The sequence below is a fragment of the Budorcas taxicolor genome, chromosome 13, assembly GCF_023091745.1.
Source record: "Budorcas taxicolor isolate Tak-1 chromosome 13, Takin1.1, whole genome shotgun sequence".
NCBI lineage: Eukaryota > Metazoa > Chordata > Mammalia > Artiodactyla > Bovidae > Budorcas > Budorcas taxicolor.
This window is the reverse complement of record NC_068922.1, coordinates 39,198,658-39,217,129: the sequence shown is the minus strand read 5'-3', so window position 1 is coordinate 39,217,129 and position 18,472 is coordinate 39,198,658. Positions and strand designations below refer to the sequence as shown.

The 18,472-nt window shown below is 47.9% G+C and overlaps 3 protein-coding genes across 3 annotated transcripts in view; all 3 read right to left on the bottom strand.

Moving 5' to 3' along the window:
• Window positions 1–6,940, bottom strand: part of RIN2 (Ras and Rab interactor 2) — a 204,943-nt gene extending 198,003 nt beyond the window's left edge. The window contains exon 1 of the mRNA XM_052650794.1: window positions 6,869–6,940. The gene's annotated coding sequence lies outside the window, so the exon portion shown is untranslated. The remainder of the gene's footprint in view (window positions 1–6,868) is intronic.
• Window positions 6,941–11,449: 4,509 nt separating this feature from the next.
• LOC128058182 (spermatogenesis-associated serine-rich protein 2-like) lies at window positions 11,450–15,297 on the bottom strand. The gene is given in 4 exon segments (XM_052650551.1): window positions 11,450–11,876; window positions 11,878–12,210; window positions 12,263–12,325; window positions 14,528–15,297. Coding segments are annotated over 4 exon segments (1,593 nt in total).
• On the bottom strand, window positions 13,693–14,439 carry LOC128058184 (tropomyosin alpha-4 chain-like). Its single transcript, XM_052650553.1, has one exon. The coding sequence runs from the start codon at window positions 14,437–14,439 to the stop codon at window positions 13,693–13,695; it is 747 nt and encodes a 248-aa protein (XP_052506513.1).
• Window positions 15,298–18,472: the final 3,175 nt, after the last annotated feature.

The following is an 18,472-nucleotide window of genomic DNA, read 5'->3' as shown; positions in this document are numbered from 1 at the left end:
TATGGAAAAACAATGGTGAAAAAATGCTACTTTTTCATACTATTCATTTTCTTTTACCCTTAACGTTGATCATTTTTTTTCTCTTGTGATTGTTATTTTAATGGTTTCTTGGTACTTACACTAAATGAAAAAAATACTGTAGGAAAGTAAGTGAGAGAGGGAGAAACAAATATTGCCTATTAACGCATATATATGGAATCTAGAAGGATGGTACTCATGAACCTATTTGCAGAGCAGTAATGGAGACACAGACATAGAGAACAGACTTACGGACACGATTTGGGGAGGAGGAAGGAGAGGGTGGGATGTACCGAGAGAGTAATATGGAAGCATACATTACCATACGTAAACTAGATGGGACTTTGCTGTATGACTCAGGAAACTCAACCCAGGGCTGGGTAACAACCTAGAGGAGTGATGGGGAGGGAAGTTGGGGGGAGGTCCAAGTGAGAGCGGACATGGGTAAACCTATGGCTGATTCATGTTGATGTTTGGTAGAAACCAACACAATTAGTGAATACTGTAAAGCAATTATCCTTCAATTAAAAGTAAATAAATTTTAAAAATACTGTAGGAAAAAACTAAGAAAGAGATTGATTTCCACCTCATATCAACAGTTAAAATTAGACCTGATGATAGATCTCTTGAGATCTTAAGTCATAATGTTTAAAATCTCATTTCAGAAATATCTGTAAATGATGTGACTGACAAGGCCTTAATCTCCAAAATATACAAACAGCTCATACAACTCAACAACAACAACAAAAAACAAACCCAATCCAAAAATGGGCAGAAGACTTAAGCAGACCTTTCTCCAAAGAAGAAATACAGATGACCCACAGCCGGATGCAAAGATGCACAACATCACTAATCATGAGGGAAACGAAAGTCAGAACACAGGGAGGTATCACCTCACACCTGTCAGGACGGCCATCACCAAAAGCAAGAGAGGCGACAAATGCTGTTGCAGATGTGGAGAAAGGAGAACCCCTTCTGCACTATTGGTGGGAATATAAATTGGTGCAACCCCCACAGAAACCAATATGGAGATACCTCAAAAATCTTACACAAGAACTGCCACATGGTCAATTCCAACTCTGGATATTTATCCAAAGAAAATGAAAACAGGAACTCGGAAAGATATCTGCACCTCATGTTCACTGCAGCACTATTTACAATAGCCAAGACATAGAAAAAAAACCTAACTGTCCATTGATGGATGAACGGATAAAGATGTGGTTCAGTTCAGTTCAGTCACTCAGTCGTGTCCGACTCTTTGCAACCCCATAAACCGCAGCACGCCAGGCCTCCCTGTCCATCACCAACTCCCAGAGTCCACCCAAACCCATGTCCATTGAGTCGATGATGCCATCCAACCATCTCATCCTCTGTCGTCCCCTTCTCCTCCTGCCCTCAATCTTTCCCAGCATCAGGGTCTTTTCCATTGAGTCAACGAATCGCATCAGATGGCCAAAATACTGGAGTTTCAGCTTCAACATCAGTCCTACCAATGAACACCCAGGACTGATCTCCTTTAGGATGGACTGGTTGGATCTCCTTGCTGTCCAAGGGACTCTCAAGAGTGTGGTACATATATACAATAGAGCATTATCTACCCATCATAAAGAGTGAAATCCTGCCATTTGCAAAACCGTGAATGAACCTTGAGGGCATCCTACTAAGTGAAATAAGTCAGATAAAGAAAGACAAACACCTTATAATCTCACTTATATGTGGAATTTTTAAAACACACACACACAGCCAAGCTCATAGATGAAGAAGACAGACTGCTGGTTGCAAGTCGCAGGTGCAGGGGCTAGGGACAGGGGATGAAATGGGTGAGGGTGGTCAAAAGGTGCAAACCTCCAGGTATAAAATAGGTAAGTCAGAGAATGCAGTGAACAGCATGCTGACTACAGTTAATAATACTGTATTGCATATTTGGAAGTTGCTAAGTGAAAGTCACTCAGTCGTGTCCAACTCTTTGCAACCCCATGGAATTCTCCAGGCCAGAATACTGAAGAGGGTAGCCTTTCCCTTCTCCAGGGGATCTTCCCAACCCAGAGATCGAACCCAGGTCTCCCGCATTGCAGGTGGATTCTTTACCAGCTGAGCCACAAGGGAAGCCCAAGAATACTGGAGTGGGTTGCCATTCCCTTCTCCAGCGGATCTTCCCGACCCAGGAATCAAACTGGGGTCTCCTGCATTGCAGGTGGATTCTTTACCAATTGAGCTATCAAGGAAGTTGCTAAAATAGATCTTAAAAGTTCTCATCACACACACAAAAATTCTGTAACTGTATAGTGACAGATGTTACCTAGACTTATAGTGATCACTTCACAATATAAATACTGAATCATTACGCTACATACATGAAACTAATATAAAGTTGTTTGTTAGAAAAAAATTCACAAACTGGGGGTAGTCTGGGTCCTGGCCAGTCACAACAAGTTCTGAATGGTCCGACTCACCATCAATGCAGGCGCTTTCTCTTCCCTTCCAGGCCCCTGGACATGGGCCTCTAGGTTCTGCCTTGACCCATTCTACTTGTCCTGTGGCCTGTCCCTGGGTTAGTTCACTGACTGCCCCACTCTGGTCCCCTCAGCATCCCAGTAACTCCCCAACTCTGGCTCTTCAATGACAATTTCTATCGAGGTAACATACAAGACTTTTAAACTCAACAGGTTAGAAGTCACACTCAGTATTTCTTCCCCACTCTCCTTTGGCCACACAGGCAGAAGGACACACACACACGCTCACTCAGGAATACCCACCCCATCTGATTGGTCCATTTTTCTCAAAACATTCCTTTCCTTGACCTCTGTGACACCATCCTATTAAATACAGATCTCTAAAGGAGCCCACATATCTTCTAATCTTTGGAATAACCTATGAAACAAATCTGCAGACACATTTGCTCAGCACTAGAGACCTAGAAATGTCTCCATCCAAATGCAGATAGACATTACATTCACCCAGCCTGTCTGATCACAGTATCATCTTTCCCAAGGCTCCTCCTAGCCCACCACTCTCCTCTGAATCCCTGAAATACACACTAGAATCCTCTGTTCAGCCTGAATAGCCAGGGGTACCAATGGGTGAAAAGTACCTAATAGATCGCAGGCAAGCTCTGATTCAGAAACAACTGCCAACAATGGGTGTGTCTGAATTGCGGGCTTCTGAGGCGCTGTCTGGGGAGGCTGGGTGAGCTCTGCCTGCTTACGCAGCCCAGGGAGCCCACTCACTAGGGCCTGTTTGCACTGCTGACCGAAGAACTCCAGGTCCCTCAGACCTGATCACACCCAGGGGTGGGATGGGGGGAGCACTGATTCATGTTAATCAGATTCATGTGTGTGCAAATGCTAAGTTACTGCAGTCATGTCTAATTCTTTGAGACCCCAGGGACTGTAGCCAAGCTCCTCTGTCCATGGAATTCTCTAGGTAAGAATACTGGAGTGGGTTTCAGTTCCCTCCTCCAGGGGATCCTTCTGACCCCACAGGGATCAAACCCATGTTTCTGAGGTCTCCTGCATTGGCAGGTGGGTTCTCTACCCACCTAGCACCACCTGGGAAGACTAATCAGATGCATAGAAGCTGGCGAGCCAACAATTCACTCTAAATTTACAAGGGGGGATTACTCTGCCTTTTAAATGTCCAGAACATATATTTTTACTCTTCTGCGCACTAGTGTTCCTTGAACATTGCCTAGACGTTAGGAGGTTTTGCATGAACTAAGCAATTTCCCCAAGTGGACCCCTTAAGAATGCTGGATCCAGAAGACGCTTCCTGGTTCTGGGGCCAAATGAAGTTGGCAAACATTCCGTATTACGGAGTCCTCCTGAAGAGTCCCGATGCACATAATAATAACAGCACTGAAAAGTCCTGCAGTGGAAACCCTGCTTAACCCTCTTATTTCTCTAAAACATTTTAGCCCTGTGACTCTGTAGTAATTTCTCTGGAAAAGTGCCTCTGAACACACCACTGTGTAAATTCTGTTCCGGACATACACTTCATGGTGTGTGTGTATCTGAGTCTGGCCACCTCCAGCAAGTCAGCAGTGGTTCAGCTAAATGGGTTCTGGGCCTGGGGCTCTACTTCCAACTTTGGTGCTTTGACCTGCCCAGGCCTCTGTTTTTCTACCTACCAAATGGAATTATTAGTGTTGTTGTGACAAACAACTGTGATATTATCTGGAAAAGCATTTTATAAAGCCCTAGAATAATATGATTATCTGATAAGGATATACTTATTGCTCTGCAACTCCTCCAAATGCTTTTTACAGAAGGAAACTTCACGAAGTGTTAGGCAGTAAGAGCCTGGAGCTGGCTTTCACCCTTAGGAAGTTCAAAGACAGAGGTCGAGCAGGGGCCACTGAATACTGCTCAAAAGTAATTGCTTCCCAGGTGACTCTGTGGTAAAGAATCAGCCTGCCAATGCAGGAGACAAAGGATGCGCAGGAGATGCAGGTTAGAACCCCCAGGTTAGAACCCCCAGTTGGAAAGAGCCCCTGCAGTAGGAAATGGCAACCCACTCCAGTATTCTTGCCTGGAGAATCCCACGGACAGAGGAGGCTGGTGAGCTACGCTCCATGGGGTTGTAAAGAGTCAACAGGACTGAGCGAACATGCATGCACAACACATACCCAAGGACTTCAGGTGCCTGACCAGGGAAAGGCGGCCAGAGTTCAGCTGAAACCACTAGGAATCTGGCAGCATCATCAGACCTGGATTGACACGAGGAGCAGGACAGAGCCTCGTGGTGGAATGTGGGCAGTGCCTGTGCTAATTGGGCCCAACTGTGGCCGACCTCTCAGGGCTGCATACCCCCGGAAAGAGGAGAAATGAGTTTTATCTGTCTCCTCCAAGAGGAGGGGGAGGATTTTTGGCAAACCGGGAGGGGGACCTGGGGTGGGTTTAGGGGAGGGCTGCTTAGACATTCTTTCTAAACAAACACATACCTGCAGCTCTAGAGGGAGTCAAGCTGCTTGCATCTATTTCTGCATGGGGGGGGGGAGGGGAGGGCTATTTTAGATCTCCTTCTTCCCTTAGAGAACATGTTGGCAGCAGGGAGAGGGTCTCCAGACAAAGGAGGTCACAGTAGCAGGGCGTCCTCCTGTCCCCAGCCTCCAAAGGCTGAGAGCAGAGTCCCCAAACCCCAAAACTCCTGTCAACCACCAGTGTTCTTTCTGGAGTCCCGAATAGGAGCCCCACCCCCGCCCCCCTCAATCCGAGGCCACGATGCTGTGGAGGTGCCAAGGCAGGGACAATGCATGTTTGTTCTAGAGACAGAACTGGAATTGGAGGCCAAAAAGGAAATGCCCACCTCTATGTGCACTCATAAAAATACTCTCACATACTTGAACTGGGTAAAATAGCACCAGTTCCACAGTCAAAAAGCATAACCTACAAGGGAAAACAATCCGAAAAAGAAAGTATCTCTGTGTCTAACTGTACACTTTGCTGTACACTTGAAACTAACACAACAGTGTAAACCAACTATCTTGTTTTTTAGAGCCATAGTAAAAACAAAAGAACACGACCATATATTCAGTATAAAGCCGCACTGCCTAAACTGCAGCATGCCACTCTGCCAAGGCTCAGAAATCCCCAGGTGGGGGTCTAGACAAACAGGGCGGTTGGAAACACTGTTTCCACCGCACAGTGACGCAAGGTCATAACCACAACCAGTCTTGATGTAAAACGTTGACATTTTGTTCAGGGGATTTTTCACATAAAATTTGACGGTTTTCAACAGTGCATTAAAATATTATTTTTGTTAATGACCGAGTTCCGCCAGCTGTTTGTGTTTGCTGCAATATTTACAAAGTCCTGTTGGTCGGAAGAGTGCCCCGGGGTTTCCTTCCAGCTGACAGCACGTTCCTAAGAAACCCCACTGTGCCTGAAACCCTCAGGGCTGCAAGAAAATACAGCCCCCCAGCTTTCGGGTTTTTGTGGCTTTCTGTCCTGAGTTAGGAAACCCCCCCGCACTCCCCTGCACTCCTCCTCCACTAGAGAAACGAGGCGCCGGTGAGGGCCCGAGGGGGCGGCGGGGTCAGTCTCGCCTGTATTTCTTGGCAACACATCAGAGGCTTTAAAGTTGAATTCTGCAAACTCTCCGAAGTTCCGCGGCTGTCGGGGGCGAGGGGCGCGGGTGGGTGGACACTGCGCTGGTGGGAGCCGAGTCCAAGGGTGGAGACCGAGCCCGGGGATGGAGGGGCGTGGAAGCTTCAAAGTGTGAGAGTGACCCCCTCCCTTCCGCTCAGGAACCCTAGGCTCCTCCGCCTGCCGCACCGCCATCAATCACTGCGACAGCCCCTTCGTCCCCCGGCCGGCCTCTCCCCCGCGGGAGTGGGTGAGGGGAGGAAATCTCTAGCCCGAGCGTCTGCCCCTACCACTGGCCGAGCGCACCGACCCGGTCTGCCCCGGGCTTGCGACCCCCGCTCCAGGTTGCGCGGCGCAGGGCGCACTTGACAGGCCGTCTGCATCCCCGCAGGTCCAACTCCATTCACGTCCCGGCGGCCGTCCGCCGTGCGCGCGCACACCCCGAGCCCCCGCGCCTGCAGCCGCGGTGTCCCACGACCCTCCGCGCAGAGGCCCCGGGAGGATTCCCGCTGGGAAAGACCACCCTGGCCCAGTCCCGGGGCCGCTACTCCCTGGTGCCCTCTTCCCCATGCGTCCCCACGACCCCAGAGCCGCCCGATTGCCAGGCCCCCCAGGTCTCCTCCGGAGGCGAGGAGCGTGCGAGGACTAGCACCCTGCGCCCCGAACCCTGCAGAGCCCCTGCCCGCGTGCGCCTGTTGGAGGGGGGATCTCCGGGCGCTTGGGGTGCAGGTCCAGGGGGTGGGGTCTCCGCTGCCGCCGCCCCTTACCTCGCGCAGGCCCTCCCCGCCGGTCTCGGAGAGGGGGGCGACCCGAGCCCCGCGGACCGGCGCCGGGCTGACTTTCCCCGCCCGGGAGGTGCTGTTGGCGGAGGAAGAGGAGGCAGGCGAGGGAAGGGCTTTGTGTCTGCCTCGCGTCCTCCCTCGGCTCCAGCGCGGGTCATCCCCCTCCCCCGGCCGCCCTCCCGAACTCTGGAGCGATGGGGCGGGGGAGCCGAGGGGGCGAGGAAGGCGCCTGCGCGACTCGGGTCCACCCCCGCCCTTCCCCCCACTCACCCCGTACCGCCCACCCTGCGCCCCGGGACGCGCAGCCTCTACGCTCACCCCGGCAGCCGGCGCCCCGGCGGCAGGGCGGAGGGCTGCGGCAGAAAGTTGATCTAACCCGGCGCGAACCCCGCTGGCCCGGCTCCCGACCCGCCTCGGCGCCGCCGCCGCGCTTTGCTCGCTCCCCCGGGGAGGGCCAGGCTGTTGTTCCCGAAGACAAGGCCCAGCGTCCCCTTTCGATCTGCTCATGCCCCCGGCTGCACGAACGCGTGCACCCCGCCTCCACGGAACGAGCCCCACCGCCCCGCCGCGGACCCCGATCCGCCGCGCGGGCTGGGAGCCCTAGTCCCGGAGGCCCGAGTGGGGCGCGGCGCTTTGTCCCGGCTTTGAAAGCGCCGGGTGCCTGCCGCGCAGTGTTGTGCTCGTCTTCACTGGGTAGGGGGCCGCCAGGGTTTGTTTCTGCATGAGCAGCCCAGCCCCTGGCCCGCGGAAGTGCGAGGATGTGGTTTGGCTCCGCGCAGGGAGACCTTTCTCACCCCTGGTTGGGGCGACGCGCACAGGCAGAGAGGCGAAGGGGTGCGGGCGGGTTCACCGCCCCGAACCAGCAGTGGTCTGGCGAGTCCCTGGTAAGGGGAAGTTCTCTCACTTCCCCGTTAGAAAGAAATACCTAAAGGTTACCAAAGTAGCTGGTGTCTCAAAAACAAACAAACAAACAAACAAAAGAACAATTCAGAGACACCCGTTTTGGACAGAGCAGAAAAAGGAAGCCAACGGACAGAAACCTTATATTTTGTTTCCGTTTGCCCCAGACCAGTAGCCCAAGAGGAGGCCTGCACTTCACCGGTGGTGGTTCTTTGTGAATCCTGCCTTCTAGAAATCCCCAAATTTATCCTTTGTATTCAGCTAGGCTCCCAGGAAGACCGAACCCACTGTGCCTGTCTTCTGTTCCAAGTCAACCATTCCATGAATAATTGAGCACCTGCTTTTGTGCCAGGCACTGCTGTAATGTTTGGGGATGAGCTAGAGGACAAAAGATCAAAAGATCTTTGTTATTGATTCCAAACAAAGATCTCCCTGCCCTTGGTGGAACTGACCTACTTGGACAGGGGTGGGGTGGATGCAGGGGCAGAGGGTGACCCATGAGCATCAGTCAGTTAATTATCTGGGCTGTAGAGGTCGTCAGCAGTGGGAACTGGAGACAAAGTAAGCAGGCTGGGGAGTTCTTGTGTCTGGGGTGCTCCGAGGAGGCCGGCCTGAGCAGTTGGGATTCAGGCAGGTGAGGAAAGGAATTACCTGCAAAGAGGACTAGGGGTAGAGGCTCTGAGCTGCTGGGTAGAAATCACGAGAGTCTACATGGAGGGTAATGTGGTTTGGCTACATTGCTGAAAAATGGGTCTGATGTTGTACCGGAAAGTTCACTGCAAGGGGCAAAGGTGGAAACAAGTTAGGAGACTTGAAATGATCTCAGACTGAGACAAAGGTGGCCAGAGCAGAGGTGAAGTATGGATTCTTACTGGTTTTGCAGGTGAAAGTGTCAGGAATTCCTCTGCGGTTGGATACACTGGAAGAAGGGAGAAGCAGACAGAGGCAGACCTGGCCCCACATCTCTCCCCCTTCCCTCCCTTCCTCCACCAGGAATGACTGTGTTTTGTAGACAACCCGAGGTAAATATGGAACAGGTACGGCCTCTGCTCCTTTCTTCCTGTTCTTTTCCTTTTCTCCCTTTCTAGCACCCTCTTGAAAACTTCATTCATCTTGTGGACACAGGCTCGATGTATCCCAGAACTTGGGACCCATTAGGCCGTATTCCCCCCAGGTAAACATTCTACTGTAGAGATGGATTTGGGGGTTACTCAGCCAAACTGTTTACTGAGTAGCAACTGTGTATGTGCCAAGCTCTGTTGTAGGCTTTGGGGCTACAGCAGGGAACCAAACAGACAAAACATTGTGTTCTCCTAGAACCCTCAGTCTTGTGGGGAGAAAGTCAATAAACCAGACAAACAAGGAAGATATGTGACATGGTTGATGAAACGTGCCATGGAGGAAAAATGAACCTAGGGAGGGAAAGAGAGGGTGCTAGGGAGGCTGTGATTTGAGATAGGTGGTCAGAGAAAACTCCGGGGGTGGGGGGAAAAAACCTTTTTAAAAACAACGAACCTTGGACCCTCTCAGGGACATACTCACACTTGGCAGGTTTGGGCTCCCCCCACCCGGGTCCCTGGAGGCTGCAGCGTGCACTCCAGTCAGCCGCAGAGATCACAAGTGCTCTGGGGGCACTGCTGTCAGCTGAGGACCAGCCAGCCAAGAAAACGACATTTCTAATGAAGTTATTTCCCTTCCAGAGTAAACCAAGCAGCCCTGGTCTGGAAGCATTGCCCAGAGCTGGCAACTTGGCAATTTGTTTCTTTCCTCTGTTGAGCAGGGCAAATAGAGGTGAGTGTCCTGAGCATCACAGTGATAATGATGGCTTCTCTTTATTTATGCATCTGCAATGGTAAATGGGTAACGTTACCTTGATCAGTCCCCATAGCCACCCTGAAATTATTTGAGGCGTTCTTTGTGACCTAGTATATGATCTATTTTGAAAAAAATTCCATAGTTATCAGAAAAGGCTTATTAATGCCCCCCATAATCTAGCTCATACTTAGCATATAGTAGTTGTTCAAAACTGTTTATTCCTGAACTCAGATGCCAACCAATGAAATGTGAATTCATCTTTTGCATTTATTCTAATTGTTTGTGTCATTTACTTTTATACTTTTCTTTGCCAGTCTTCTAATTTATCTCCTGCTTTCTCCCCTATCCCATTCCTGAATAAAATGATCATCTCCCATTTCAACTGGAGTTCTGACATTTTTCTTTGCATTTTCTACCTCTTGTATTCTAACATTGTCATGCTGTTACCCAGTCCCTAAATATTTAGGGGTACTATGCTTTTACAATGGATGGCAGTTATCAGTATAATAAGCCTTCTTTGCCCCATTACATGTGTTTGTCCTGATTTATTCTGAAATTCATATCATGACCCCCACTTTCTTTGTGTTTACATTCAATACATTTTTTAGTCTATCCTGTATTTTAAATCTTTTTTTTTTTAACATTTATGCAATTGTTTTAATTTATTCAACTCTAAAGATTGACTGCAGCAATTTTTGGATGGTTGACACCTTAGATTAACACTAATTATATTGCTATAAATTTGGTTCAGGGTCAGAATGGGAATCAGGAAAGAGGGAGAACAATAGCAACAAAAATCTTCAAACACTGAAATGAAGAAATACTTTTTTCCCTTGAATTAATGCTACTTTCCCATAGAGTTCCCTAGACTGGTTTGCAGCCTGCTGCTGCTAAGTCACTTCAGTCGTGTCTGACTCTGTGTGACACCATAGACGGCAGCCCACCAGGCTCCCCCTTCCCTGGGATTCTCCAGGCAAGAACACTGGAGTGGGTTGCCATTTCCTTCTCTAATGCATGAAAGTGAAAAGTGAAAGTGAAGTCACTCAGTCATGTCTGACCCTCAGCGACCCCATGGACTGCAGCCCACCAGGCTCCTCCGTCCATGGGATTTTCCAGGCAAGAGTGCTGGAGTGGGGTGCCATTGCCTTCTCCCGGTTTGCAGCCTAAGGTAATAGAAAACAAAGCTTGGGCATATGGAAGAAACCGCAGGTTAAGCCATGGTGCCAAGCGAGAGTCTAAAACCGCGATCTGAGTGTCAGTCTCACGCACAGTTTAGGAGCACAGGCAGATTCTCAAGTGTGTCCCAGGGTTCTTCCATTTTCACCTATTCAATTCCCCCTTTACTGGCCAATTCAGGGCTGTACACAACCCCCTTGCTGCCTTTCCTGGTGTTTACACGGAACCCGACAGGCACGTGTGGCTTCTGCTTAGACAGAAAGGCAGCAAGACCAGCTGTGATCCATCTCCTCCTGAATGCCTGGACAGTTGGGTTGGCTGAGGAAGGCTTCTTCAGGCCTCCAGAAGGCCTGGAGCCCCGGGAAGAACACTGCTTACCCTTGGGAAACCTGGCAACAGTTGCCCGTGATTTCTGGTGGAAATGACCAATCAGAATCAATCCATATCACTGGGAAAGGTCAAGGGGTGGGGGGGAAGCTTCCCTTCCAAAAATGGTAAAGAGGAAATGAGGAGAGAAGAAACCAAAATATTTAGAATGGCAAAATATTTAGAATGGCATAAAAAGTGATATGCGTAAACTTCTTTTTGTTATTAAATCTAACTAGAAGTTTCCTAAAGTCCAGTTACCAAGTTGGATTGTGTGGGAAAGAAGAGAGAGACTGGCTGGAATTTTCCTCAGGAGTTCACAACTTCAGGCTGAGAGGTCCTAGGTTTGCACTGGGGGAGCCCCTTCCTGAATGAGGGCTTGGGTGGGCTGGGCTCCATGCTGGCTCCAGTCCCATTGGTCCCTGCAGAGTGAGCCTGGCCCCGTTCACTAGCATTTCCTGGTGCCTGGGGTGGAGCACTCTGGTACCTGGAAGCAGATGAATACCATGAGCTGTTTCTGTAACAGCCCACGCTGTCGTGTCGCCCTTGGTTGGTGGGGTCACTGGACTGTGGGCCTTGTGGCCTGTAGCCTTGTCCTCCTGGCAGTACCTCTCGATGAGGCTGGTAGGATCGGCCACCGGAGTTCGGTGTGGTTGTAGGCGTCTCCCCCGGTGCCAAGGTTTTCTTGTTAGCACTTGTAAGGCTGGGAGCAGGGGCATCACACGGGTTACTCAGACATAGATGTAACCAAGCTACGCCGAGATCACGTTGAATAGCTATTCTTTGGATGGGATACTTGTCCAAATGAATCAGTGTTCTTCTTCAGGGTCTCTACGTCACAGGTGAATCGGGGCACTTGTCCCAGATCCTCATCATATTTACGTTCACTAACAAAGTGCTTGATAACAGCTCTGAGCTCAACCAACTGCTCTTCTGACATCCGAACAGCCACATCAGTCATTTTCTTTAGAAGTTCGGCTTTCTTTTGACAGTTAGGCAAAATTTCCATTATTTCACCTTTCTCTTTGTCCATTTCAGCAAGCAACGCCACTTCCCAATCCATTAAACAGCTCTGCTGCTGCTGCTGCTAAGTCACTTCAGTCGTGTCTGACTCTGTGTGACCCCGTCTGCAATTCAGCAAAAGCTTGTTTCACTTTCTTAATAGAAGCATCCATCTCTTTTTTTTTTTTTTTGGAGTTTATGTAAAAATTTATTTGACCAAAATGTAGAAAAAGTGATACTATTACATATGATACAGTTGCAAGAATCTAAATGGAAAGTGTGGGTTTTATTCAATTGCACAATTTGCTAGTGTATCTCCTGGGTAGTGTGGCGCTTAATAAATAGGAGTGAGGGGCAGAGGATTCAGATAAGCTAGAAGCAGGGTGATTTTTTGAGTCAGAATTGTAAACTTGAGTTGGCACCCACACTGCTGGGGAATGTGGAATGTTTCAGCTCTGAAATGTTAAGAGAGAAAGCAGAAATATAACAAAATACAACACATTATGTGCAGCCCTGTGTACAAAATACTCCATATCCAGTTTAATCAGGAGTTTCTTGGTCTTTCATTAACTTGGTCCTGAAGAAGGAATTAAAATTCTAGATAAGTCAATCTCCAATTTGCCATTCTCTCGAGTATAGAGATGAAGTTACGCCAATTTTTTGGTTTTTACTTTGCTGTCTGAGAGGGCCATTCTGCCTAATATTTGTTCACAGAAAAACAGTCTTGCTCAGTTACTGATGGTTCTGAAAAAGACTGCTTCTCTGAATAGGACTGACTGCTCCAACATTCGCTCCTCCTGAGTGGATGGCCTCCTATCAGAGCAGATAAGCACGGGTCATTATTGGAATAAGACGTCAGCTCCTCAGAGAACTTTAGATTGAAAGAAACATACAGAAGAGCATATCAAGGATCTAGTCAAAACACATTTGGCTAATTATTATGACTCTTTTCTAAGCATTCTCATGCTGACTGCTCAGAGGATGTCTGTTCTGTTCTGCACGGTGGAGTGCGGAAAACAGCTGGGATGATCAAGTTAACCTCTCCGTCGTTTATGACTTCCCACAGTAACCCCACCCCCCTTTTTTTGGTCTGGATGGAAAATCCCCACCCATTTTAATGTGATGATCCCTGGCCTCCTACCACATGACCAACGGTGGACATTCTCCAACCTTTTAAACTGACCCATGACTAGACATCAGAATCTGTGTTTTTGAAAGTGTGGGGTTGTCTATTCTCCCAGGAACCATATGCCCTCAGTCTTAGAAGAGAGTATGTATGCTCAATAGGAAATACCCTGCCTACCTTAGGAATATATGCAATTTAAGGATAAAAACAGAGCTGAAAAAAACGTGTCATTTTGAAAAACAGGAAAGAACAGATTAACTGGTGCTCAAAGCTTCTCTGATACAAAATATTTGGTCATGAATTCATAATTTGCTTGACATTTCCAGCAAAGCGAAGAGACAATAACAAAAGAAACTTCTTACAAGAGAAGAGAAAGACACGGCGCTCTGGAGCTTCTGTTGGAACAAGACTCTTCTGTTTCGGTTTATATACAGTTTAGTTCATTTAGTGTCTGATCCAGTGTCTGATGTAAGCCCACGTTCTCTTCTTTGGCCTGGGCAAGTTTTTCTTCCAGGTCATCAATTGTCTTTTCCAGTTTTGCAACTGTTCTCTCTGCAAATTCGACACGGGTCTCAGCCTCTTTCAGTTTGTCGGACAGAAGTTTAATTTCTTCTTCGTATTTGTCCTCCTTTTCAGAATACTTTTCAGATGCAGCCTCTAGTGACTTCAGGTTGTTAGTGACATTCTTGAGTTCTTCTTCCAGGCCACCACATTTTAGTTGGGACACCTCGGCACGCTCCTCTGCCCTCTCTAGCTCACCCTCCAGGATGACCAACTTACCAGCTACCTCCTCGTATTTGTGGTCGGCCGCCTCGGCGATGTGCTTGGCCTCTTTAAGCTGCATCTCCTGAATCTCCATCTTCTCCTCATCTTTCATGGCGCGGTTTTCTATCACCTTCATCCCCCTCTCACTCTCATCTGCAGCCTTTTCTGCCTCCTCCAGCTTCTGCAGGGCTGTGGCCAGTCGTTCCTGAGCCCTGTCCAACTCCTCCTCAACGAGCTGGATGCGTCGATTGAGAGCTGCCACATCACCTTCGGCTTTCTCGCGCCGCTCGCGCTCGCCGTCCACCTCGCGCTGCAGGCCCTGCGCGTGGTCCTCCGCCTCATCTGCTTGCTGCTGCAGGGCCTGGATCTTGCGTTTCACCGCCTCCAGGGAGTTGAGGCCAGCCATGGCGCGGAGGCGCACGCAGCGGGCGGCGGGCAGCGGCGGGCGCTTGGTTCGGCGCGGCTCCGGCAAGAGCTGCCCCATCTCTTCTGTAACTACAACTCGATATCGTGCAAGAGACACTGTGCAGCGCTGGAGGTCTTTCACAGGTTTTTCAATATTAGAACCAAGCTTTTTGTTGGTGGAAGAGAGGGGAATATCTTCCATGCCTAGATTTGAAAGCTGAGGTCCTACAGTAGTTCTTAAGATAGACTTGGCAGCATTCCCGTTTTGTTGAGTAGAATGCATAGTCAAAGATCTGGACTCCAAATCAGAGACACCATTCTCCAGCATGGATCCTGTTCTATCCAGCATCTCTGATGTGGCAGACTCAGGATCCTCCAGTTCTCTGGCTTCTATGGAAAGTGTCTCCATACCTTCACTGAGTGAGTCCACAGACTCAGTATCATTGATGGCACCGTTGACATGATAACCATTAATACCACCTTTCTCTGAGGAGGGCACAGATTGTTCCTCTTGAATGGAAACCGATTTATTGGAATCTGGGATACTGTTACCTGGTTCTTCTGCAGGTTTTGGCTTGCTTTTCTTCTTTTTGTTCATTTTCTTGCCTGTCACTATCCATTCTTTGAGTACTTCACCAGCACTACCTTCCATGAATGCTTGTACTCTTTTGTCCACACGATTATCAAAGTGCTGCAAAACCAGGATAATTTCACTGTTACTCTTATTGGGAACTATTGCACGCACTGCATTTATCTTTCCTTTCATGTTTGCAAAAGCTCCTCCTTGGGCCAGTACCGCATTGGACTGCAAATCAAAAATGAATCCTGGTGAATCCTTCTGGTTTTGTTTCCTAGACATTTCAGGTTTCTTTAATCTCAAAAATTGCAGAAGAAAAGTATTATTTTGCCTTGCCTTGGTTCTGACTGTAGTTATCTTTGATTTAAAAGGAGGTGACCGAAGGCTGTAGTTGGAGGTGATAAGTATAAAATCTTGGTCATTTGAAATCCTGTTCACTAGCCGTTGATCTCCTTTTTATCTCTCATATCAAATCCGTGCCAAGAAATATCATTGTAGACATTCATGTCTCTTTTTCCAGGGAGATTCTATCCTGGGCCCCTGCCGTCGCTGCGTTCCCCAGTTCTGGCTCTGTGTTCCGGACGCTCTGGGGTCTGAGAAGAGGAAAGGCTATTTTAAATCTTTTTGCATCTTTTTATTATGATGAGTCTTTTTGAAGCAACATTTATATAATTGAATTTTCTTTTTAAACCCAACTGATGAAGTTCTTTCAATTTTTGCCATCTTGTTTTATGATGTGGGGGTTTTATAATCCCCTGCCACTTCCTGAGTTCTGTGCTTTTTTGGTAAAACTGACTGTACTTTCTCTCTTCATATTTTCTTTGGGCATTTGAAAAGTATAGCTCTTGTTTTAGCCAGAGTGGTTCATTCCATCCTGTATTCAGTTATGATTCTGTACTGGGAGGCAGACACTGTTCTAGGCACTCTGGTTATTTGATGAATATATGAAGGGCTTTCCAGGTGGTGCTAGTGGTAAAGAACCTGCTTGCCAATGCAGGAGACGTTAGAGATGTGTGTTTGATCCCTGTGTCAGGAAGATTCCCCTGGAGAAGGAAATGACAACCCACTCCAGTATCCTTGCCTGGGAAATCCCACGGACAGAGGAGCCTGGCGGGCTACAGTCCATGGGGTGGTACAGAGTCGGACACAACTGAAGTAACTTAGCAGGCATGAAGCCAAGAAGAGTCTGTACAAACCTGATGAAAAGAACCCTTATCCTCTCTTTGCTTCCTCATAATTTCAGTTACTTTCCCACAATTACTCTTTGTTCAACGAAATATATAAGCACTTAGGCTTAATCACTTTGGTGGTTTTCCTGCAAAGGCTGCTATGCATGTGTAAAAATAGAATTTGTATGCTTTACTTCTGTCAATCTGTTTTATGGCCGCTTAGGTCTTGGGCCCAGCCAGAGACTCTAAGAGAACAGAGGGAAAGTTTGCCTCCCTACACCATGCATGTAGAGTCCCCAGGGCATGCTTGTTTATATGTCTCTCCTGGGTTATGTTTCGGTGCAGTTTAGATTTATTTATTTATAATTGGCCACACTCTGCATGGCATGTGGAATCTTAGGTCCCTGGCCAGGGATTGAGTCTCAACCACTGGATTGCCCAGGAAGTTCCTGAATGCAATTTAGATTACATTTTAGTTGAGTTTAGCCAAGCAGTAGCAAATTTATTAAAACTGGTGGGTGCCTTGAAAGTAGCAAGTATTTGTTGACATTAACTGAAAGAAAGTGTCTCCTTTGAGACAGTTGAGTTACAGTGAAATGCGCAGGGTGGCATTTTAGAAATTGTGTGTGGGTGTGCTTGCCAGTGCGTGCTTATACGCCACACCTCGTCCAGTGGGAGGATGAGTCCTCCTGGCCTGCGGAAGAAGCCCTGGGAGGAAAGAATCCCCCCAGCTGCTTAGGTTTCAGGGGAGTCCTTCAGTGAACAGTGGTGCTGTTTACTGAGTCGGGAGCAGTTTCGGAGGGATGAGAGGTAAAGACTCCTGGCTGTCTTTGGTTTATTTGAAAACTGCCTGCCCTGACTCGGCCCAGGGACACTGCGGGATTTACCGTGCCACCCTGTTCTCTGCTCACCTCCCAGGCCCCTCATTCTTCCTAGTCTTTGGGCGCTAGACTTCAGAACAGAAACTTTTACATCACTGAATTATTGTTTTTCTTCTGCATGACTCATCTGTTGAGAATTAATTGTATATCTGTATTTGGCCTGATGTCAGGCTGAAACGGCTTTGTCATTCACCACTGCCAGGACGTTTCCAAACTCAATTTTACTCCACACAGGATAATTTCTCTCCTGTAAGTAAACCCTGTTTTCTCTTGGCTTCCGTGCCAACAGCATGTCCTCTGGATCCAGTCCTCCTCCTGCTCCTTCGCTGCCTCCTCCTGCGTGACCAGACTCCAGCGAGTGCCCCGCACTTTTGCTTGCCCCCCGCCCCCACCCCAGCACCATACCCCTTCACACTCTCTGGGTAATTAAATGCTTTATCTATACCACTGATCACAGATCTATAACCCCAACTCTAACCTCTGGTGTACCTGATAACTCTCTTACATCTTCTACTCCTGGGAGGTAATAGCTACTCAGTGTTTACATACCGAAGTTAGAGCTCCCCTAAAATTCTCCCCACACTTCCCTATCTCTGCCTTATCCTTAATTTCTTGCTTTTTCTCACCTTTTTTTCTTCCAGTTTTATTGAGATATGGTTGGCATAGAGTGCTGTATACATTTAAAGTGTACAGTATAGAGATGACTTACATACATCATGAATGATCACCGCAGTTTATGAACGTTCATCATCTCTGATAGATACAAGGGGACTTCCCTGGTGGTCCAGTGGTTAAGACCTGTGCTTCCAATACATGGGGCATAAGTTCAATCTCTGGTTGGGGAACTAAGATCCTGCAGGCCACACAGCCAAAAAAGAGTAAAAATTTAAAAGATCCACCTATGGTGGAGGGAAATAACTTTTTTAAAAAGCCAAAACCTCTTATAAATACAAAATTAAAGAAATAGAAAATATTTTCCTTGTGATGGGAACTCTTGGGATTTACTCTTAACTTTCACATATAACATGCAGCAGTGTTAATTACATTTATCATGCTGTACATTGTATCCCTAGTGTTTATTTATTTATCTTATAACCAGAAGTTTGTGCCTTCTGATTATTTTCATTCAATCTCCCTCCTCCTCCTCCCCTCTGCCTCTGGTAACCGAGCATCTGACCTCTTTTTTTCTATGAGTTTGTTTTTGAATGTAATTGGCCCACAGGTCTATGTTAGTTTCTGTTGCCCAACATAGTGATTTGGTATTTCTATGCCTTGCAAACTGATCCCTGCAAAATACCTGCTTACAGTCTGAAACCCTACAAAGACAAGACTCTTGCTTTTCCTTTAGTTCCGACTACAGACACATCAGGGTCACCTTCCTGCTTTCCCCACAGCATGTAACCTGAA

What these genes read in the sequence shown, in the direction of transcription:
- LOC128058184 (XM_052650553.1), bottom strand. Translation starts at nt 14,439, where the DNA reads ATGGCTGGCCTCAACTCCCTGGAGGCGGTGAAACGCAAGATCCAGGCC.